This window comes from Scatophagus argus, chromosome 8, assembly GCF_020382885.2.
Source record: "Scatophagus argus isolate fScaArg1 chromosome 8, fScaArg1.pri, whole genome shotgun sequence".
Lineage (NCBI taxonomy): Eukaryota > Metazoa > Chordata > Actinopteri > Scatophagidae > Scatophagus > Scatophagus argus.
The window spans coordinates 12,656,765-12,679,528 of record NC_058500.1 but is presented as its reverse complement, the minus strand read 5'-3'; the positions used below and the strand labels follow the sequence as shown (position 1 = coordinate 12,679,528).

At 43.4% G+C, this 22,764-nt stretch overlaps 2 protein-coding genes across 2 annotated transcripts in view; one reads left to right on the top strand and one right to left on the bottom strand.

The window, feature by feature from the left end:
- LOC124062779 (low-density lipoprotein receptor-related protein 1-like) overlaps positions 1 to 22,764 on the bottom strand; it is an 82,040-nt gene that overhangs the window by 11,928 nt on the left and 47,348 nt on the right. The window contains exons 21-62 of the mRNA XM_046395732.1: positions 22,540 to 22,722; positions 21,792 to 21,989; positions 21,396 to 21,641; positions 20,855 to 21,052; positions 19,383 to 19,587; positions 19,041 to 19,205; positions 18,544 to 18,788; positions 17,621 to 17,752; positions 16,509 to 16,736; positions 16,208 to 16,382; positions 15,974 to 16,068; positions 15,683 to 15,832; positions 15,384 to 15,524; positions 15,072 to 15,200; positions 14,850 to 14,981; positions 14,594 to 14,728; positions 14,382 to 14,511; positions 14,135 to 14,261; positions 13,473 to 13,624; positions 13,222 to 13,346; positions 12,575 to 12,949; positions 8,246 to 8,435; positions 7,850 to 8,054; positions 7,568 to 7,760; positions 6,962 to 7,087; positions 6,726 to 6,854; positions 6,275 to 6,394; positions 5,821 to 5,934; positions 5,526 to 5,675; positions 5,314 to 5,436; positions 5,015 to 5,131; positions 4,755 to 4,883; positions 4,491 to 4,619; positions 4,229 to 4,369; positions 3,892 to 4,079; positions 3,035 to 3,218; positions 2,860 to 2,945; positions 2,634 to 2,753; positions 2,301 to 2,488; positions 1,964 to 2,169; positions 419 to 607; positions 147 to 295 (exon numbers count right to left, since the gene is read on the bottom strand). Coding sequence (XP_046251688.1) covers positions 147 to 295; positions 419 to 607; positions 1,964 to 2,169; positions 2,301 to 2,488; positions 2,634 to 2,753; positions 2,860 to 2,945; positions 3,035 to 3,218; positions 3,892 to 4,079; positions 4,229 to 4,369; positions 4,491 to 4,619; positions 4,755 to 4,883; positions 5,015 to 5,131; positions 5,314 to 5,436; positions 5,526 to 5,675; positions 5,821 to 5,934; positions 6,275 to 6,394; positions 6,726 to 6,854; positions 6,962 to 7,087; positions 7,568 to 7,760; positions 7,850 to 8,054; positions 8,246 to 8,435; positions 12,575 to 12,949; positions 13,222 to 13,346; positions 13,473 to 13,624; positions 14,135 to 14,261; positions 14,382 to 14,511; positions 14,594 to 14,728; positions 14,850 to 14,981; positions 15,072 to 15,200; positions 15,384 to 15,524; positions 15,683 to 15,832; positions 15,974 to 16,068; positions 16,208 to 16,382; positions 16,509 to 16,736; positions 17,621 to 17,752; positions 18,544 to 18,788; positions 19,041 to 19,205; positions 19,383 to 19,587; positions 20,855 to 21,052; positions 21,396 to 21,641; positions 21,792 to 21,989; positions 22,540 to 22,722 — 6,842 coding nt within the window. The remainder of the gene's footprint in view (positions 1 to 146; positions 296 to 418; positions 608 to 1,963; positions 2,170 to 2,300; positions 2,489 to 2,633; positions 2,754 to 2,859; positions 2,946 to 3,034; positions 3,219 to 3,891; positions 4,080 to 4,228; positions 4,370 to 4,490; positions 4,620 to 4,754; positions 4,884 to 5,014; positions 5,132 to 5,313; positions 5,437 to 5,525; positions 5,676 to 5,820; positions 5,935 to 6,274; positions 6,395 to 6,725; positions 6,855 to 6,961; positions 7,088 to 7,567; positions 7,761 to 7,849; positions 8,055 to 8,245; positions 8,436 to 12,574; positions 12,950 to 13,221; positions 13,347 to 13,472; positions 13,625 to 14,134; positions 14,262 to 14,381; positions 14,512 to 14,593; positions 14,729 to 14,849; positions 14,982 to 15,071; positions 15,201 to 15,383; positions 15,525 to 15,682; positions 15,833 to 15,973; positions 16,069 to 16,207; positions 16,383 to 16,508; positions 16,737 to 17,620; positions 17,753 to 18,543; positions 18,789 to 19,040; positions 19,206 to 19,382; positions 19,588 to 20,854; positions 21,053 to 21,395; positions 21,642 to 21,791; positions 21,990 to 22,539; positions 22,723 to 22,764) is intronic.
- On the top strand, positions 10,525 to 11,689 carry LOC124062784 (galanin receptor type 1-like). The gene has a single exon (XM_046395745.1). It carries the CDS (start codon positions 10,525 to 10,527, stop codon positions 11,554 to 11,556), a length of 1,032 nt encoding a protein of 343 aa, XP_046251701.1. The 3' UTR covers positions 11,557 to 11,689.

Below are 22,764 nucleotides of genomic sequence, written 5' to 3'. Positions count from 1 at the left end.
GCCAGCTGTCAATACACAATCATCAGGCATTAAGCAGTTCATCAAACAAGGCACAGAGAGCCATGGAGAGGTGAATATCCACTTATCAAATGTAGTCATTTGGTCACAATCACATTGATGTGGATGTTTGCACAGCCTCTTTTTACCTGGCTGGCGGTACAGTTGGACATGCAGGTGCGCTGATCATTGGCCAGGTAGAAATTGGTGGGACAGGCACACTTGTAGCCTCCCCCAGGAGAGAGGAGGCAGAGGTTACTGCAGCCGCCGTTGTTCGTCTGGCACGGGTGGTTGAGCACTGGGAAAGAGTACAGTTATGTTGACGGTGATTGATATGTTACCAACTGTTTTCTATCAAACTGCCAAACGTTTTTTTATGCCATCATTTCTACATGTTTCTTAGCACAATGTGTCCTCTTACCCTCTGGCTGGCGATAGGGATGATAAATGTGGATGTCCATGGGCCGATGCAGGGTGCTGATAAGGGTGGTCTTGTTGGTACCCAGAGTTTTATGAGCTCTGTTGATGGACTTTGTCTCCCAGTCTGTCCAGTAGATGTACTCTTCAAACAGAGTCATGGCAAAGATGTGGGGGATGTCCTGGTTGAGAACTGGAAAGCAGCAGACAGATATTCAACCACAGTGTTCATGAGAAAATAACTGAATGAATACTCATGTACAGTAAATCTGCCATATTGAAGATTTCCCACTCTGATCCATAAGTACTTGTTCTGACTTGTTAATGTGTTTTATCTTAAAAATGCTATCTGTGCGTTATGTAATGGGTTCCATGAGTCATTAGGCTTTACACTACTTTCTCTTTTTCTGCTTCCATATACTTCACGACTGGTACATTATAGAAACACACCATAAGTTTCTCTTGTGTAAAATGCAGAGATCCAAATACATCAAATGTGCGAATTGGCACACACAGGTTCAAAACACCCTGTCATTAGAGGACCATGATTTCTGCATGGATTTTAACAAGTGAGTAAAATGACTAGTTTCACATCATCAGGTTAAACTGTAATATTAGATTAGCACAAAGCTCCCTTCAGTCAATTCTTATCTGTATTCAAACAGGCCAAGTCTTGTTCTGCAAACACACACAAGGCCACACTAGTGTTTGGTTTGAGTATGTGTGTATCAAAGGATGGGTGAATACCTCCCTGGACAAACTACAGGTGGTCTAACAAGGTAATACAAGACTTTCAGATGTGCCATTATGACATATAATATCAGATAAAAAAGGAACTTTTTTTCTTCCACAGGCTTCCATTTGAGTGGTTTTCGTGTTGGATGAAACACTGGCTCAAAACTTGAAGGGCACTCATAACACAATGCTCCCACAGACCCACAATTTTACATTAAGTTCATTCTTTATCCAAGCCATCATGGGATGCTGCAGCTAACCATATGCACTGTGCAGAACATAACAAATGTGAGAAATTTCAAAACAAACGCCTCCCTGCACTCCAGAATGCCTCTGCACGCGTGGTTGGCTGACAATATCAGCTATTGTAACAAGCTTACTAAACAACTGAGTGCTGCACAGACGTCACACATGCTAGAGGCCCCTCTGAACAGAACAATCTTCCTTATTCAGGGTTTCCATCCCCTGGGTCTCTGGCCTAAGATGGTTGTCAGCTAGGCTGGAAAATCTTCTCACCCACCTTCTTGGAGGCTCCCAAGAAAGCATAAGTGGCAACTATGTGTGCAACGGACAGCTTCCTGCCTCCACCAACTTTTAATTTTAATTGTACTTTCTACTTGTGAGCTAGCTACTAGGTATGTCTCAAACAATCTATTTTTAAGACACAAAAATACAATGAGAATACATTAATTATACATTATATTTCTACAAACCAATATTTAGACCAATATATGCAACTGGAATTCCATAGTGTGACAAATAAGTTGAAAAAGAAAAGAAAAGGTATCTGTCTGAGTGTGTGCTGGTCTGTTACCTGTGTGTCTGTTGGTGCCATCCAGGCTGGCAAACTCAATGTAGTCCTCTCTGGCATCAGCCCAGTATATACGGTCATTGATGAAGTCCAAGGTTAATCCATTGGGCCATGTGATCTTGTCCTCTACGATGACACTTCTGTTGGTACCATCCATGCCAATTCTTCCAATATGAGGATTATCACCCCAGTCAGACCAATACAGGTACCTAACCAGCAGAGGATAAAGACAGTGTTACAGTTACAGTAAAGTGAATCTTGCACTTATGTTAATTACAAGTAAAACTCAGCAGTTAAACCAGATGAGTGTTTATAGCCTGTGAAATACAAAAGCTCTCACCCATAGCGCACATCCACAGCCACAGCACGAGGTTCCCTCAGGCCATTGTTGACCAACACAGTCCGGTAGGCCCCGTTGAGTTTTGACACCTCGATGGTGTCCCGGCCTTTGTCACACCAGTACAAGTTCCCGCCAACCCAATCCACTGCCAAACCATCTGGGTTACTCAATGAGGTCCGGTGCAAAACCTGCCAGGTCAGATTTTAAACAATGTTAAATAAGCTTCCAGTCAGACACCCATAAAACGTGTATAAAAAAGGAAATACTATGTGTTGATGTGTTGGCTGTCCAAATTTCCAATTAGTTAATTGGGCAGTTGATTTCTTCACTGACCTCCATGTTACTGCCATTCATATGCATGCGTCGGATCATGCTGCCCTGAGTGGTCACATCCGTCCAGTAGATCATCTGCTCTGCATAGTGGAAGTCCAATGCTACCGCATTATTCAGACCCTGAAACAGAGGTAAGTACAGCATTAACAGGTGTACGGAGAACTAAAAATAACATCTTCATCTTGTTGCATTTCAGCAGGTCAAACTGAAAGCCAGTATGTCTCACCTGTTTTATAAGAGTGTAGTTGGATCCATCCAGATTGAGTTTTCTCAAGTAGTACCGGTTAGCAAAGATAAGGTAGGGCTCCTCTTCTACACACAGATACAAGACAGAAAACATTGCTTCAAACCTGAATGGGCCATGAGCAACCAGCAGCATGCAAAACACAAACATGCCTCACCTGATGTGGACTTGCAGATGGTGGGGTCATTGGGGCTGAGCTCAAAGCCATCCACGCAGAGACAGTGGAAGCTACCATGTGTGTTGATACAGCGCTGAGAACAAGGGTAGGTGGTCGTGCACTCATCTATATCCACACATGTCTTCCCATCCCTCTTAAGCTGGAAACCAGGATGGCACCTGCACTGAAGGGGCCAAGAGCACAGGGAAAATGTCAAAATCCCAGTCTGTGGGCTCTGGCACTTCTCAGCTCTACCAATGACAAGAACCTATCACTAACCATCACAAAAGTTCTGTCAGTCAATATCATAAATGTTTTTGGTTTTTTTTCCTGTAATCAAAAGCCTAATTTTTACCCAGTTCCCATGTGACATGAAATCTAGTTGCTGCTGTCAAATAAATTGCACAGATAGTTACAAATTTAATTTGTACAAACTTGTCTTACAATAGAGTTTAAGGGTAGAATACAATCTGACATTCAGTACGTTTGTAAAATAAGTGGCATGATAAACATTCATTACCAGTAGAAATCTTCTGATGTACAAATCCATCTTTATTATTTTTAAATGAAGCTGAGACCACAGCCTCCATACCACACACACGAGAGTTCACATTCAGTTTGAGCTGTTCTAAGACTGGCCACTTACTTTCAAGAAAGAGAGCCAAACATGTTTTTGTCTTACATAACCACCTGAAATGAGTGTTTCCCAACTTTTTTCATTCCTCCTAACTTACCATCAATTGCATACACCCCATTTGTCTGTGAGGTAACTGCATGACATTTAATTTTTCCTGGTCAATTAAAGTTAGTGAGTTCATGAAGTAATTTCATTTACTTTAATTAGTTAGACGGCTTACCTTGAAGCCAATCTTGAGATCATCACAGAGTTGCGAGCAGCCACTCATCTTACTGTTGAGACACTCGTTGATGAAGCAGTTGAGCTCATCAGAGCCGTCACCGCAGTCATCATTGCGGTCGCACAGCAGCGTCTCATTCAAGCACTTGCCACTACGGCACATGAAGGCAGACTCATTACAAGTCCTCTCTGAAATCATAGATAAATGGCATGTTACATTAATGTCACTTTGAATCAGGATACAAGTTTCTCATATGAAGTTGGAGGAGGAATAAAGAGTTAAAAAGATAATAAAGAGTAAAAGTTAAAAGTGGAGAAATGGTGAATATGAGCCATACCGGAGTCTGTGCAGCGAGGGTTCTTGGGAGCTTCATCAGAGCGATCCTGACAGTCAAACTCTCCGTCACACTCCCATTTCTTCTGGTTGAGGCAGCGGCCGTTGGCACAGCGGAACTCATCTGGACCGCATGTTGGGTATTCTACACCACATGCAACATTTATCATTAAACTCAACGTGGTAGCGCAACAAAAATAATCATAAATCACATTCTCTATTTTAAAGTCTTCCTGTATTTCTCTTCCAGGATGACAAACACTCACCACATTCTGGGGATTCATCCGAGCCATCGGAGCAGTCGATGTCATGGTCACACACAAAGTGCTTGGGGATACACTGTCTGTTCTGGCACATGAACTCATTCTCCACATCACAAGTGCTGTTGGTGTACACTAGAAGTGGAAAAGAACACACTGCGGTTAATGGACATGGAACTGTGTTGACGTGTTTCTGGGTTTTTATTTCTCCAATCACAGCTCAAAGTGGACAAATTTTCTGTGGGATTGTTTCGTAACTGTCCTACTCACTGCAGCCAGCCTTGACACTCTCATCAGCTCCATCGGGACAGTCCTTGTCTCCATCACACTTCCAACGTTGAGGCACACACATGTGGGAGCCAGGACACTGGAAAGCCTCAGGACTGCAGGTCTTGGATTCTGGGACAACATTATGTGAAAGTTACATGATGGCATAACATCAGGAAATCTCACGTATGCAGTCAAATGCCCCCAGTGGGTGTGGGAAAAATGACTTTCGCCTTGGTGAGAGCAAGTAATTTGTCACTTACTGCATTTCTGGTCCTCATCAGAACCATCACCGCAGTCATCAGAGCCATCACACACCCAGTGGGAGGAGATGCAGCGATGGTTCCCACATTCAAACTGGGTGGATGTACAAAATTTGTCTGCAAAAGATGGCAACAAGAGCTCAGTATTTTAGAGAAATTATTTAATTTGCCCTAATTATAGGTCATGTTTTTCCCTGTGCAGTGGGAAGCCTAAAGAAAAACAGTATGGGTTTTCTGTTATGCTTGATGTTTTCAAGAAAAAATAAGGATATAAGAGGAAATCTTCATAACAGACTCACCACAATGTGTTTCATCAGCTCCATTCTCACAGTCATTCTCCTTATCGCAGGTCCAGCTCATAGGAATACAGCGACCACTGGGGCAAGCGAAGAAGTTGACTGGACATTTAAGCTTCTTTTTATCTGCAGCACAACAGAAAAAACATAATGTAGAAACTCTGACAATTTCAGAAATACCAAAAGCATTTTAGAAGGGAATTGCAGCACCAAACCTGGGCAGTTTCTCTCATCTGAAAAGTCTCCACAGTCATTGTTGCCATCACACACCCATGAGGACAGATAACACAGGGTAGTTTTCTCGCAGCTCTGGAAGGACGCTCCTTTGACTCCCAGGCGGAAGAAACGGGAGCAGTCGGTGGGTTCTGAGTATAGAAAAAGCTTTTATACACTAACTTTAAGACTTTAAGAAAAATCAACTAATCCATTCAGCTCACATTCCCATGAGAATGTCTTTCTTGTTGAGACAGCTTTCACTTTAAATAATCTGAAACCGTTATGGTTACTTACGGCAGTTCATTTCATCACTGGCATCCTCACAGTTGACCACCTGGTCACAGCGGCTGTAGTTGGAGATACAGCTGCCATCTTTGCATTGGAACTCTCCTGGTTTGCATAGGGTCACTGCAGGATGCACAGGAGATTTAAACATACACTCGCAAGCAAATGCAACCTCCTCATTAGTGAATTTCATTATTATGTTAAAGCATAACAATGAGAAATCATTCAATTCGGTCAACAAAAGCTTAAGAAGAAATTTCTCTTGTTGATTTTATGGAGTTAAGGGGTCATTATCTGCAGATCAGGCAGTTTGATTGGGTAAGCAAAAACGCGGCAGCATTGTGTGGACAGAACAGTTACAGATAGGCCAGATCTGATGCCATGCAAACATGGTTTCTGTTTGTGTATCCATTAAACTAATGATTTTTCAATCAGTTGAAAGCCATAAAATGGAATGACTTACTGTTGCAGGGTAGCTCATCTGAGTGATCACCGCAGTCATCTGTGCCATCACACCAGAACTGGTGGCCGATACAGCGACCATTCATGCAGCGTCTGTAGCCTTTCTTACAGATTCGATTGGCTGTAAAGGAACAGCAGTTGATTAGAGTTAGAGTCCTTTTTTGCATATTATACATATGGACGAATCTACCAATTCACTATTTTCTGAGAGAAAATGATAAACTGTGCTACATAATAATCACAAATGCTAAATTTCACTCTACATTTCCTCCTAGCTCAAAACTTATACTTCTTTCCCTAGTAGCAATTTTCTTGAAACCTATAGTGCACATAGCCCTCAGTCTGCTCATGAATGATAATTTACATTATTTGTGCTCTTATTCTATATTGCTTTAAGCAAGACTATCAACTATTAATTATTATTATTGTTGTTCTCTAACTAAAATACTCACCACAATAGGACTGCTTCTCATCAGACTTGTCCTTGCAGTGGGCCATACCGTCACAGGTCAGGCTGTAGTTGATACAGTCGCCGTTTCCGCACTCAAAGTCATCCACACTTCCACATGACATATTCAGGGCTGGAGAGGTACAAACATTTGAAATTCAGCAACATTCAACCTGCAAATCACCAGGATGCGTTCAAAAATTCTTATCTTAAAATGGTCCAAGAGTTTCTCTCTCATACAAGAGCAAGTGTTGTCTTCCAAAAGTTGTCTGTCTCCACGGCAACTGCAGTTGACCCGTCCATCAGATGTGGGCAGACACAGGTCTTGGCAACCTCCATTATTTGTTCGGCAAGGAGAAAACTCACCTGAGGAATGTGTAACATGGGAGGGTTACTTAGGGTCATAATGTGTGGTTTCTTTGTAGAGAATTTTTATCCTGCATCTGTGAAATGCTAACACCAGCATGGAAACATGTTCACACTGACAATGCTTAGATATCCGCGCTCAGCAGGCATAATGACAACCTTGTTCATAATCTTAGTTTAGCACGTTAGCATGCTAACATGTGCCAATCAGAGACCAACACAAAGCACAGCTGAGAGTTATGACAATGGTATTCGCTATACATTAAAGTAATGGAAGAACTGAAACATTGACCTGATGGTGGCACTAGAGGAAAAGTCAGGAGATCACTAAGGTGATTACAGTTCAACATGAGCCTAACATGGATATCCTGGCCAAATCTCATGGAAATCTGTCAAATACTTGAGATATTTCAGACTGACCGTAGAACATGGCAAATGACATTATGGAACTTCACAGTGAACCCAGTGAATAATACTTACAGCTGTTAGTGTCATTAGCCACAGCAATGATGCCCATTGGCTGTTGAGGGATGTCAGCACGCAGCACTTTCATGTCTCCTCCTGTGTATTTATCAGCTCTGAGGACAGCCCTTCTCACCCAGTCAGTCCAGAAGATGTAGTCCCCATACACAGCCAAGCCGAATGGATGGACCGGTTCGTTCTTTAACAAGACCTAAAGCAGAAAACGTTAGGCATCACTTCACACAAGTCAACGCCTTGATGCGGTCTTTATGAGCAGGACAAACTGAGGAGATGTCTTACGTAACGGCTGCTCCCATCATACTCGCAGCGTTCAATCTTGTCCAGTGTGGCATCAGAGAAGTACAGTTTCTCAGCACGGTGATCTATGGCCAGGCCGTTGGGAGTTTTAATGTCACTGCCAATGATCACGAGCACATTGGCTCCATTCAGAGAGGCCCTCATGATGCTGGGAGCCTGCTCGTTCCAGTTGGTCCAGAACATGAGACTGTAGAGGGAACAGACACAGGATATGCATAACAATGTGCAGTCGGAGCTCCCAAAATGTTTTTGTACCAATGTTATGGTCGACTGAACTAAAATAAATTTGCTGTTCAAGAGAAGGAAAAAAAGAAAAAATCTATTGGAACTGGGCCCTGATACAGTCCAGAACACCAAGTTTCTATATTAATGACTCACTCCTGACACTCGTCCAGCACAAATGCTCTGGGGTGGTCTTCTCCAGACATAGTGACCACAGTGTTGCGGTTATATGCCACAGAGCGGCTTTGGTCCACAGTGTGGCGAGTGATGGTGGAAGTTGTGTAACTGGTCCAGTAGAGCGTATCCCAACCACGGTGGTACGCCAGGCCCTCAACTGACCCGACATCTGTGGAGCAGAGAAGGAAGAAGTTAGCCCTCAATAAATATTTTGGACCCATGACAATAATTTTTCTGACTAGGTCTTTTGTTGTCGTCCTGTGAGAAGCAAAATGCTTGAGTGGAACAAACTCTTCTTATTTCACAATAAAAATATCACCTCTCAGGGGTGTATGTAGGAGCTGTAATGAGGAACTTCAGTGAGAATGTAACAAACCATTAATCACTGTCACATTTTTAACAAGCTGCCCCCATGGTTAACTCTGTGAGACTTAATTAAAAAGGTGGTTGTAAATGCTTTTAAGGTCATCCCCATCTTCTCACATTAGCTTGTGAACGGTTAGATGCTGCGCAGAAGAAAGACAAGGTTAAAAAGAAAAGTGAGAAAGAAATGGAAGTGGTACCACACAGAGCTGAGTATGTACCACACCTGCTGTTGCTGCAAAGAGTTTAAAGACTTGGTATCATCCTGTCATTTCATGGCTGGCTGCCTGCACATACAAATACAATTCCCTGTGGACACTCTCATTCATGGTGCCCTCTTGTTCTTGGAAGGAAACTGCCACAGGAACAGCTTAAAGGACATAAGTCAGGGTGAAGAAGTCAGCTGTAAATGATAAAGATATGATACAAAACAACATAAAAAAGGACGTTGTACTGCAGCCTTATGGGCTCCAAGGTGTGCATCCAGGTGTTCCCGGTCACGCTAGCAACCACATTTATGACTACTTACATCCAACAATAAAAGCCTGAATACTCCATGCAACTGTTTGTTCTTGGCTAAAAGTCAATAATTGCCTTTCAATAGATGTTTCAGATGAGTGACAATGCGCCACAATCAACCATAATGCAGGTCAATTTTAAGGCTAAATACCCTGTTAACCAACCTAAACCAAACTAACAGAGCAGCTTCAAAAAGAGCCACGCAAACAGAGACACGTTTGTTTTACATCTTCAACGATCAGGGCGCACAAAATGAGAAACGAGGAAAAGGTGCACTTGAGCAGCTAATCGCTTGGACCGAGAGAAGATCACACACTCAACAGGGATGAATAAAATAGGCTTAAGCCAGCATTACGTAATGAGAAAGAGCACCTCTCCCCTCCCCTCGACTTGATTAGCACAGCCCCTGGATACTGTGCAAACAGAGGCGAGAACCGGGAAGACCATTGCCACTCAGTACAGAGCATTTCTGACTATCACAGGAGCAGTAATCCAAGAGACACCTGAGAATTATTAAGCTTTTATTACTGTTCATTTGAAGATGAGATTTTTTTTTTTTAAAAATGTTTTATTTCAACACCTGAAGCTCATGTTAACTGTACAGTAACTTCTCTGCTGCTGAAGTCTACAGACTACAAGTCCCTGAAGAGCTCTTAAGTGGACAAAGTGCCTCCTGCTGCGCTGACCACTTGGCATCAAGTAGCACTGCTGCTTTTAAAGTGGAATGTCTGTTAGCAACCAGAGGGATGAATTTGTCCCCTGTTGCTTGTTCTCAGGTAATCAATATAGCCACAGCGGATCTGCAATATTGACATCCCTCTGGATTTGACCCAAAACTCTCCTCCTTGGATGATGAAGGACACACTGATAAAGCCAAGGAAAAGCCAGTGTGCAAGGACTGCTCTTTAAGGTCATGTTTACAATTTTTTTTTCTGAGTGAAACTGGATGACAGCACAAAAAGAGGCTTTTTTTTCCTGAGACTTTAAGAAGAGGAAAGTAGCATGTCCAATCATTTTTAAGTATTTCCTTTAAACTGCTGGAAATCGGTGAAGGTGACACAGCGGGAGATAAACAATTTTTAAAGGGATTTAACCCGACACGAGCAGGAGCCTGTGTGGCTCAAGAGGTAGTGGACCTAACCATTTGATGGAATAACCTCTATTATCCATTCCTGCAAGAGCACAGAGTATAAATGGCAAAGAAGAAATCAACTAGACTGTTATCATTATGAGAGCACCCACTAGAGAGTGGTCATACCTGTAATGAATAGAGCTTAAGACATGAGCAGGAGCCAACAGATGTTTCACCCAGACATGAGCGAGTTACATTAGCAGGCCATTAAATTCATAACTGACCTGACTTTGACTGTGAATATATGGAGACTTTGGGGCAACAGGTAAACAGCAGCGGAGCTGGCCAAACGAATAAGGCAAATGAGGCTTTCATTAAGACCTTGGTGCCCATCCTGGACGGGCTAATTCTGGTGACTGGCCTGGTGGGCCAAATTCTGGTCATCACCATTCTCACTGGCAGGAGGAGGAAAGAAAGTCAGCCCCCACATGGTACAGACACCCTGCTGTTGGCTTTGAGCGCTGCTGACCTGCTGCTGCTGCTCTGCCTGCCCTTCCACACCTCTGCCATCACTTTGGGCTTCTGGCCTTTCGGCATCTTCATGTGCAAGGCCATCAGCTTCCTGGGTGTGGCCTGCTCAGCTGCGTCAGTCTTCACTCTGGCAGCGTTGGCTGTGACACGGTACCTGACAGTGGTACACCCCACATGGGCATACCGCTCAAGAATGCACCGACACATAAAGCTAACTGTAGCTCTCCTCTGGATCCCTGCCTCGGCCTTGGCAGCTCCACAGTTCGCCATCCGCACAGTTACCACGTCCAGCGCGATGTACTGCTTCGCCTTCCTGTCTGCCTTCAGTCAGCTGGTCTACAGCACTGCCCTCTTCCTGTTCGGCTTCGCTCTACCGCTGGGCATCATTGTACTGATGTATGCCAAGATCTACTGTTTTCTTCGACATGCACGACTGCTGAGGAATGCTCCTCAGCTGGAGCGCTACCAGAGCCAGGTCACTCACACTTCAGCTCTCCTGGTCGTGGTCTTCACTCTCCTCTGGCTGCCCTCCTATGCCCTCATGTTTTCCTTCATTGGAGGAACAATAACAGGCTCACCTGGCTACAATACCATTGCCGTCCTGGCGAGACTGTTAGCATCCTCAGTAGCAGTGGTAAACCCTGTGCTGTATGGGTTTATGTCTCAGAAGTTTAGACGAGAGTTATTAGAGCTGGGCAGGGAACGCTGGGCTTGGTGCAAAAGCTGTCTGACTGGATGCCCTAATGTGATGGGCAGGGACATGGTACAGCCCTTTGAATTGGACACAACGTCTGAAAGGGACTAAGACTGACTCTTTTGGCTACCAAGCATCAGTGACATTGGTGAGAATGAAAAAAATACTAAAAGACAACGTGACCCAAACCATGGTGTATTCAACCTGCTGCTGTCTGGGAGGACACAAACATGTGGTTTGTGTGTCAGAAAGAGACTACAGCTTGCATGCTGTTGTACAAACCTGTGTTTGTGTGTGTAGAATGATAAATACACCTTGGACACCGAACGTCAATCAAGTAATAAAACATTGACACAATATGACAATATAATCATATTATTATTCTTCTGAAGTTGACATATGATAATATTAATTAATTGCCAAGTCTTATCTGGAACTCATAAACTCCTCTAATGTCAGCTGTGTTGAAGTCTCCCTCAACTGGAATAAAGTCTGTAGTTGGTGGGTGCAAAACTAATGGGGAAAATCTGGCCATCATCTGTTCTGATCTCAGTGCAACATCAGTAAACACACTAACTCCATGCACTGTGCTTGTTTTCCTGTTTTTACTATCAAAGAATAAGAGTTTTGACTACTGCTTGTTAAGAACAGCTTTGGTCCAGGGCTTTAAAGGTAATGCTTTTGTGGATGGAGTTCAACAGCATACACTTGATTTTTTTAAACAGAGTGGGATATAAAAGACGCTTCAGTGTTGTGTTGAATCAAGCAAAGAGCACTGTGTGTGTGTGTGTGTGAGTGTGTGTGTGTGTGTGTGTGTGCGTGTGTGCGTGTGTGCGTGTGTGTATCTTCTTCAAGTGGCAGCCCTAAGTGGTGTCAATCTCTGGTCGAGAAGCTACAGCTGTGTGTAAATTACAGTGGATCCTCCTGGGGTGCTTGTGCTGTCAAAATGTGTGATAATGGCTGTTTACAGTGTCGAGGAGACGAGGGACAACATTCAATTATTAATGGACTGGATAAAAGACATGGTGCTACAAGGCAACACAGCTGAAACGTATGCGCAGAGACAGAGTGGAGGGAAAAGCTGAGGTGTTGAAAAGAAATGACATGTGACTGATGACTCCATACTTACTGTCCACCACAATCTTGCGGTCTGTGCCATCGTCATTAATCTGCTGGATGTTGCCAAAGTGGATGTCACTGAAGAATATGCGGTTGGCTCCCTTCCCTCCACCGCCATGATAGTCAAAGCTGAGGGCAATGACATTCTTCATGTGGTCAGGGTCCTCAAATGGCTTTATGGGCGCGTTGAGGTTTGTCTCATCGGACAGGTGGATGCTCTTCAGTATGGTACGCTCTGAGTACAGCAGGTATCCGTCATAGTCGCGGCAGCTGCGGTTGTCTTCTGCCAGCATGCCGTGAGCACAGGCGCAGGTGCGTTCACTGTTTCCACGGAAAAGACACAGCTGTTCACAGCCGCCATTGTTCTCTTTGCAGACGTTGGTGCCTGGGAAGAGTGTGACACGTTTATGAGGCATATTATTAAACAAATAATGAGCCTGGTAAAACATAGCATTTCATCGATTCCTGGGGGTGAGGGGTGCTGATTAAGTTGGGTGGTAAAAATTTTTTTGAGATTAATGAGTGTGCAGGGGTTTGTTTTTGTATACATGTGAGCCCACTGCTCTTATGAGAATATTTTAACCAGAACAGCAAAGAAAAAAAAAAAAGAACTCATTTTTATTTTTGTGTGTGTGTGTGTTTGGGGAGCGTTCCTACCTTGCTGTCTGGCCCTGTTGAAAACCTTGATGTCTTTCAGCTGCACACCGATGCCCGTCCTGAGCTGCACAGCATCTGTAGCATTGTCTTTGCTGCCTCTCTTAATGGACCCATTGGCATGAGTCCTAAACAAGGGACAACAAAACTTTGGACTCATTTAACAGCACGATAGGATATGAAATCATCCACGTTTCAAAAGCTGAACAAGCATGACTACAGAGCAATGGAAAAGGTTCAGTAAACAAACTGACCTGTCACTCCAATAGATGTATTCCTCAAAGACAGACACAGCAAACATGTCCATGTTGTTATTGGCTAGCACCAGCTCCCTGTTCTCTCCAGTCTCCAGGTTGATTCGCTCAATCTTGTCTGTCCTGGCATCACACCAATACAGCAGACCCTCCTGCATGGACAAAGCAGCAATAAAAAATGTTGATGATTCAGGGAGGGTCAAATTTCTACAGTGAAAATCAAACACATCATAGAAATCATTCTGATGCTGCCTTCAGCTTTCTTGCTGATAATGCACCTAATGTTTTATGTTTTACATAATACTGGATGATTTTTATATGTGATAATATTTAGGTGACCATCACTAGCAAAAATTAGAATTTGTGGCAGCTCTAAAGGAGATTTTATGATATAAGCACACATATACCTGGCAGATTAAGTAGTATAGAGGACTAGTACACACAGAATAAACATAACTACTGAAAGTTATATTGTGAATACATTAAATAACACTGACAACATATTACAAATTAATTTATGAAACTGCATGGCACATAATGAATGAAATTTAGGGATGAATCTTGTTGCATAAAAAGTCACAAAAATAAAAACAAATAACAAAAATAACAACAAATGTGTTTAGGGCCTCCCTAAGTGTTCTGATATAAGCTGTGATCCACACCTTATAGTCGATGGAGATTCCATTGGGCCAACTGATGCTCACGTTGACCAAGACCAACCTCTGCGTGCCATCCAACCTAGAACGCTCAATACGAGGGTACTGACCCCACTCAGTCCAGAACAGATACCTGCACACAGATTTAAAGGTTTAAACAAAAAAAAAAAAAAAACAAAAAGAAAAACAGTAATGTGGGCGATACACTGCACGTCCCTAAAGGCAGAATCAAACTGCTGGCAGGAAGCCTTACCCTTTAACTGGATGGACAGTGATGGCTCTGGGCTTGTCCAGGCCCTGGGAAATGACTACATAGCGGAAAGATCCATTCAGCCTGGCCACCTCAATCACATCAAAGCCCTGGTCAGTCCAGTAAATATTTCCTGTAAAAGCACAGGGATGTAAATCAGCTAATGTGGTCCTTTAATTGTACTTGTAATGATACCGTGTCTGTTACGACAAGACCTGCTATCCAGTCAACGGTGATGCCCTCCACCCTGCCAATGCCATTGGTGACCACATCCTCTCTCCATGTCTGGTCTCTCTTAGCCCTGCTGATGGTGCTCAGGCCCATGTCCACCCAGTAGATGGTGTCATTCTCTGAAAACAAAGAGGCCTTTTGTGTCAGCCGATAAATACTCACTTCTCTATGATAATGACAGCATGCAGATGTCACTAGAGTGAGACCATCTAGTCACTGATGTCCCTCAGTGTTGCTCACCTGCATGGAAGTCAATTCCGACAGCCAGAGAGGTGCCAGACACTGGCACAAGGGCATCAGATTTGTCGGCGGGGTCGAGTGGAATTCCTCTGATTCCCTCATGAACAGAGTAAAGCAGGAAAGAGCCCATCCCTGCTCAGAGACAGGACCAGACATTTTTCTTTTTAGGACACAGTGCATTCCCTGCTGTACGTACTATAGCTGTGAAGCTGTGAGTGTTACCTTCACAGGACTGCTGCCCTGACTTCAGGCTGTATCCAGCAGTGCACATGCAGGCCCTGGTTGTTGGAGAGGTGGGCAGACACAGCTGGGAGCAGTCTCCGTTGTTGTTACTGCACAGGTTGATACCAGCTAAAGGAAAATGAAAAGATCAGCGAGGCTCATAAAATAAAATAAAGGACAGTGTTTTTAAATTAGTTTTTAAATGGAGCACTAACTTGAGAGTGAGTTTAACATCTACCTCAGAACATGACACAATAATATAAAATTACTTTCTGATTAATTTCTGATGGCAGTCACCATTTTTTTTTTTACCTTTCTGCACCTCCTCATCATAGATCCTCATGTGCATCATAGGGGAGGTGTTATTACGCAAAATCTTCCAGTTTCCTCCATCCTTCTTGTCACATGTTCCTATCTGGTCAGTTCCCTGGTCTGCCCACCACAGCTTGTCTCCTACAGTGAGGGAAATTGATTCACACATAAGTATGCTATCCCTCTAACATGGGCTGGTGATTTTAAGATACAGATGTCATTAGAGTATTAGCAATAGCATGATATAACTAACAACTTTCAGATCAGGAAAATTTGGAGAATCATCCTTTTCATCTTACCCATAATAGCCAGTGCTGTAGCCTTGGTAAGTTTGCCTTTCACACCTTCCAGGATCTCCAGTTTAGTTCCATCCAGCTGACAGCGGTTAATGGTGCTGTTTCCTGCGCTGATCCAGTACAGCTGCTCTTTTTCATAGTCAATAGAGAGCCCTGAATGGAAAGAATAATGATGTTATTATAAGCACTTACACTAATATGCTTAATCAGTGCTGTCACCCTGTAATTAATCAAACAATGAGTAGTTTTTCGCACTCAGATTATTTTTGGCAGTTGAGGGGAACATCTGCTCACCTACTGGTCCTTTCTGATTTGTGAAAAGTGTGGTGAGGTTGGTACCATCCATGTTAGCCATGCTTATGTTGTCACCGTCGGTCCAATACAGCTTCCTGAGGAGGGATATTAAAGTTATGAGGCAAAGAGAGGGGCTGAAATCTCTGACAGATTAGACACTTCATGGTAGGCACTTGGTCAGTGAGTGAAATTGAAAAACAGAAACAGGCCTGTCTAACTGGACGGAAGACTCACCCCAGTAGAGGATGCAGCACCAGACAGTGGGGCTTGTCTAAGCCCTGGATGACAGCATTCTTGAAAGATCCATCCAGTCTGGCCACATTGATCTGCTTCTTATTGGCATCATAGCTGGTCCAGAAGAGATTTCTTGAAATCCAGTCTACTGCCAGCCCATGAGCATTAGGAAGGTCTGGAAAATGTTAGAACCACAATGGAAAATTTCAGAGTTTAATCTAAAATTTAGACAGATAGAGAGGGTTTTAACTATAAACTGAAATAAAAACAAAACATTTAAAACTCCTCTAAACATTCTTACCAGCAGAAACAACAGTCTCAACCCCTGTGCCGTTAATGAAGGCTCTCTTGATCGTCTGCGTTCGGACATCTGACCAGTAAATGCGATGCTCCACAGCGTCATAGTCCACAGCTGTCACATTGTCTATGTCCGGCACGGTGAAGGAGATGATGTAGTTGTAGTATGGGTTGTCAATGTCTACACCTCGGATCTCAATCTGACGAGCATATAGAAGGAACTTGCGAGACTCTGGAAAAAAAGTAAAAGAAAAAAAGACAAAGATTAAGAGAATTTATTTAAGAGGTTTTTAATCACTACTTGTTTACAAATGATCTGAAACAATCCACCCCATGTCATAATAATCTATAAGTCTTCTATAAATGAAGAGAAGGATGAAAAAACGAGAAAGAACAAACAAACAGATAATGAATTAGATGCTCAACCCTCTTCATATGCACTTCTCTGTATAGGCTTCTCATCATTGTACTAGCCACACAATCAAAGGATGGAGCCAGCTAGATCCCAGGGGACAGTAGCTCAAGAGGGTCAAACTGACCAGTCACAACAACAGATGATCCTCTAAATAAAAATCATACAGCTTTCACTCAGTTTAAATGGTAAATGTTGTCCAGTTGAGACTCTGCTCAGCTCCCTGAAAATTCCCATGTTAATGGGGAATGCATCAGCCCCAACACCCTCAAATCCAATTATCCTTGAATCTGCGCTGCTGAGATGAGGATTGTTCTGTAGAATGCTTAACATTTAGACAGAAAGCGAAAAAGGCACACAGATTCCCACAGCTAGCCCTCAAAACCATCATGAAACCCACTCATGAAATCGCATAGAGATAAATGAAGACCTTAGCCCATTGCTCGTGACAGCCTTTTATATGAAATTAAATGAAAATGAGAGTGGAGGAGGCTGTGTGGCACAGACAGAGGAGATGTAATCAGATCTTCTGTCATAGACGATGACAGCTAATGACATTCATGTCAAGTTCCGGGCTGAACACACCACAGCAAGACAGTCTTGAGAAAAATTCCTGAAAAAAGGTCCATTTTCTTGCTCTTTGAGGACATGGATTTTATATGACAGTACAAACATGTCTGTGAGTTAACAGTATCTGTCTTTACCTTTGCAGGTGCGTTTGTCAGGCTGCAGCTTCATGAGGTGAGGACAGGCACAGGAGAAGGTCTGGTTGAAGTTGATGAGACAGAGGTGGGAGCAAGGACTTCTACCATCACTGGTGACACACGGGTTAGGAGCTGAAAGAAGATTCATTGAGGAAATGTGGTGAAAGAAAGACACAAAAAGGACTGCTGTACATATATTTTCAAAAAGAATTGCCATAAAATTCACACGTTTACTCATTCTAGTATTACACCAAAGCCTTAGTTGAATGTGAGATGGAGATTTTTCCCAGAGTGAAGAGTTATTTTAGCGGACCCTTCAATCAATGGACCCTCAAACAAAGTGAAAGTGCCTTCCAGAGCTGTCAACACAACTTGTTGCCTCATCACTGTCATAGGCACTGGATGCAGCTGTCAATCAACAATTTTGCGAGACTTCTGTTTTCCTGCCTCCAATTACAGGACCCCGTGTGTTTCTGCTACACACACTCTTGTGATCAACACAGCCAACGGCTACTAAACATCAATGAGACAGAACACTTCTGACAATCTTTTTGCCATCTTGTCGATCATTTGTGTGTCTGTGAGATCAACGCATGACATTTAAGTCCCAGGAGGAGAGTTTTATTTTCTACCCAGCCGGTGGGAAATGCCAAACAGTGAGGTGGCTTTTTGATCAACGAGGCAGCAGGAGGTGTCCAAATTGCTGCCGGTCCCAGGAGACAACACAACTTTAAAAGGTCAACTGTCTTTGGGGAACAGGAGCCGTGAATCAACATGGTCAGCAATGAACTGTGAGCTTGTTGCTATTCTCCTTTGAGTTATCCCCAAAGCAGTCGGACATGTCGGGAGGCAGGGATAAATATGAGATATGGAAACTCTCTCTCTGTCAGAGTTAATGCATATGGATCTGGTGTGCAACCTACCCTGAGGTTGTCTGGATGGGTGATAGACCTGCAAGTCAAAAGGCTGCGTGTTGGTGCGCTGGACGACGGTGACGTTGTGTCCTGTCCATTTGTTGGCTTTGGCCAGAGTGTTTGTCCTCCAATCAGTCCAGTAAACTTCACCTCCATACATGGTGACAGCAAAGGGGTGGGACAAGTACTCGTGACCCCGCAACACTTCAATCAGGCCAGAACCGTCGTACATAGCAGAGTAGATAGCGTCTGACCTGGAGAGGCATTGACCCAGAGATTAGGAACGTGCATCAGTTAAAGTATATACTTGTTATTAGATGAGTCTGTACTTTGTGTGTTGTTTTACATAAGCAAAGAACTGATCTGTTTTATTTATTAAAAAAATTAATAATAGAAAGCAAAGAGGGGAAAGACTGAGCGAAATGGTGATGTAATGAGTGAGTGTGTGGGTGGATGCAGTGCAATGAGAACACTCTGTATATTTTGAGACTCGTGGTAAATGCTACCTGGCATCAATCCAGACAATGCGTCTTTCCATGTAGTCCACAGTGAGTCCGTTGGGCCAGCCCCCACTGCCTGTTTCCCTGTGAATGGTACGTCTGCCTTCACCACTCATCGATGCTGCCTCAATCCTGGGCAGACTGGCATCCCAGTCTGTCCAGAATAGAATACTGCCAAAAGAAAACAGGCCCATGTCAGGAGGGATTTTCACTGATGCGTACATGAGAACATGTCAGTTTTATAAACAATACAGTAGGAAGAATTCATTCTATGCTAAAAGGTATTTGAAATTCAGTTTTCTACAAGGCCAAATGCAACTTTCAAATCCCCAGATCTGTGCTTCTTACCCATCGCGGGGGTCTAGGGCGATAGCCCTTGGGTGCTCCACCTCCCCAGCAAGCAGGGTAGTTCTCATGGTCCCATCCAGTTTGGCCACCTCAATCTGGTCCAGATTGCTCTCTACCCAGTAGATATTTCCTGCTATCCAATCCACAGCCAGGCCCTCTGGAGTAGCCAGTCCATACTGGATCACCACTTCAAAACTGGTCAGGGCTGCGTGGGACACACAGAGAATGAGAAATTTAAATTAACATAGTGCTGGGTTCTTAATCATGCATTTGACAACTGAATAGCAAACTGGAAAAGGGTCCCAAGTTGATGTTTTGTAACTTTTTAATATTCAATTCAAAATGATTTTAAGCAGAAAAGTTGCATTTGTGTATTCAGCTAATTTAGTGTACTAGCTTGGTTCAACTAGCTTGGTTTTATCAAAGAGATGAGATCTCCAGGCAACACACATGGTTTGTTAAAAAAAATCCTGACAATGAATTGTTTAGAATTCTTTACCCTTACGGGATCTGTCAGTGAACATCACCCACTGCGGCTGTGTCTGTCAGTGCAGCTTCAACCAACACTAGCTGCCCAAGCCCACTTCTAAGAAAACAAACGCCAGTTCTCCCACACTTTTTATTATTTCCCAGAAACAACAGGCTCTCATGCGGACTAAGTGCAAACCAAAATCTGATCATCTTTGGCTGAGGACAACAAGGCAAATTCTTCACAAACTGTTCCAGCAGTAATTAGGGGGAGTTGGACAGGACATCTTCATGGTTTGCATAAAGGAACATTGGAGTCATGGCTGCCTTTCTGTGTGTATGTGTGGGTAGTATGCCAACAACTTTAGACATTCTGAAACGGCTTCAGTAACAAACAGCAGGGGCTGATCTACGAGTTGGTAACAATGTCTCTGCTAAGGAGCCCTATTTTAATAGCGAAGTTGGAGGGCTGGGAACTGGAACTGCAGTGTATTGTGCCTCCTACGCTACATCGCTGTTCTGGCTGCAGTCACGCACAGTGAGTACTGAGACAAATGGGAAGAGACAAAGCCTTCCGTGTGCCCCCTAAGTGCTGTACTGGGAACGCAACCATGATTGGCAAGGAGACCTGGGGTTTTGGAGCAGGAAAGGCCGACCATGACCTGGGAGATTTATTCAGGGTCACAGACCACCACTTCTGACCACAGACTCTCTTTAAAAGCATCTGTCTCTTGGGAATAATGGTGTATTTGCCCAGCGGAAGTTCATTTTCTCAGAAATGTTCAGCTAAAAGCATAAATGTGATTTTCTATTTCAGAGGGAACAATCTATTTTAATATGATCATGTTATTTACAAAGGAGGAGACTAAAAAAATTAACTTATTACTATGTAAGTGCTCTTATCATTCTCTTTAACCATTATTAAAGGTTATTAATTCCACCACCCATCTAGTCTTCTGTTTAAGCTAAAATTACTCAAAGTTGTGGCTAACTGGTTGCCTCACCCCCATTTTCAGACAGTTTTCCACGGTAGATCTTGTCCTCGACGACATCAGTCCAGTAAAGGGTGCTCTCGTTGAGGTGAAAGTCCAGGGCGATGGTGTTCCTCAGGCCTGGCACCAGCACACTGAACTCTCCCTTATGAAGGTCTATCCTTCTGATCTCATGGCGGTTGGAGAAGATGATGAAAGGCTTGAAGAGATCTGGAGGCAGAAGAAGTTGTACCCACAAAAGTGTTAAGTGTCTTAACACAGCAAATCTCATCTCAAAGTCCCACCCCCATGTTGGTCTTGGATCAAATCCTGCCACAGCTGTCTCTATAAAATCTACCTTCCATCTGTCCCTTTCAAAGGGAAAAAATGAAATAACTGAAGGGGTATAACTCACTTTCTGGGGGGAAAAGAGCACGTCTTCAAAAGTATGATGCATTAAATACTTTGAAGTAGAATAAGTTATTGTAGCACTTCTTCAGCACAATTGCTCTCAATCTCAATCCAGCAAGAAATTGTTCAATTTCTGGCCCAAAAAGGCCCTGATTGGAATTACCAGTGCTTTTGCAGCTCTCCATGTCAGCCTCCAGCTCCCAGCCCTCGTAGCAGGAACACTTGACACTGGATTTCTCCTGCTCGCATTTCTGGCTACACTTGAGGTGTTTGGCACAGAAGCTCTGAATTTGACAGGTCTTGTTGTCAGCTCCCAGCTCCATGCCAAGGGGACAAGAGCACATGAAGCCCTCCCCAGGAATGATGCTGCAGTTGTGACTACAGCCACCATTGTCCAATGCACACAAGTCTACAGGCAAGAAACAATTAAAGAAAAGAAAGATTAAAGGACTGGAATATATCAGAAACAGATTCATGTTTTTCCAGTATAGAAGGTACGGTACAGAGAATCCAGGGACTGGACACATTATGTTCTTTTGGTGTGTCAAGAATATTTTACCACAAAGTTTCTCATCAGAGCCATCCGGACAATCATCAGTTCCATCACACAGCTTCTCAGCGGGCAGACAGATGGAGTCATTGGTAGCACACATGTGGTGAGACAACTTGCACACCAACGCCTCGCAGTTGTCTTCATCCGAGTTGTCCTCACAGTCACTGTCGCCATCACACACCCAAGCCTTGCTGATGCAGCGAGCTTTACAGACAACAAAATGTCCATTTTCAGCTTGTGTTGTTTTAAGATTTTTATCCTGATGTATTCACAGAGATTGGTTTCTAATAAGTTTAAGGGGTTGGTCACACCAAGCATTTAACGCAAAAGTTCAGGTCAAAAAACATTTCATTTCAATGAAATCGCTGCAGTGGATTTGCTCAGGAATACAAAGTGATTTCAACTTTTGGTGAACTGACTTGGAAATTCCACTGTTGACCTATCTCTAATCATCTTGACTCTGCTGACCTTAGAGGGAATGGAAAAAAATTGTGAGTCCAAAATGGAGGAAGCTTGTAGCTTGTGTCCAATTTTATATTAACCTATTTGCCAAATGAAAAGCAATGGAAATAATATCCTTCTAGCCACAAAGAGCAGCCAAATAATTTTCCATTTGCCACTTTTTGTTGTGATCACACATCTGTCAAAACACATTTTGTTTTATAGCAATAAAAACTGCATCTTGAACTGACATTGTCTAAAAGCTTCACCACCCTTAACTTCTGGTACTTAAGCCAGCAGAGAGCATCCTCACCAGAGTCTCTGCAGCTAAACTTGACTGCTGGGTCACACATGTGGGTCACACCCTCGCAGTTGCTCTCATCACTCAGGTCCATGCAGTCTGTGTCCCCATCACAACGCCAGCGCATGGGAATGCAGAGGCCGTCCATCCGACACTGGAACTCATCTACATGGCAGCCGCCTGGAGGACGGGTAGCTGGAGAAGAAAAAACAGCAACACAAAATTTGATGGTTAGCC

What these genes read in the sequence shown, in the direction of transcription:
- LOC124062784 (XM_046395745.1), top strand. Translation starts at nt 10,525, where the DNA reads ATGGAGACTTTGGGGCAACAGGTAAACAGCAGCGGAGCTGGCCAAACG.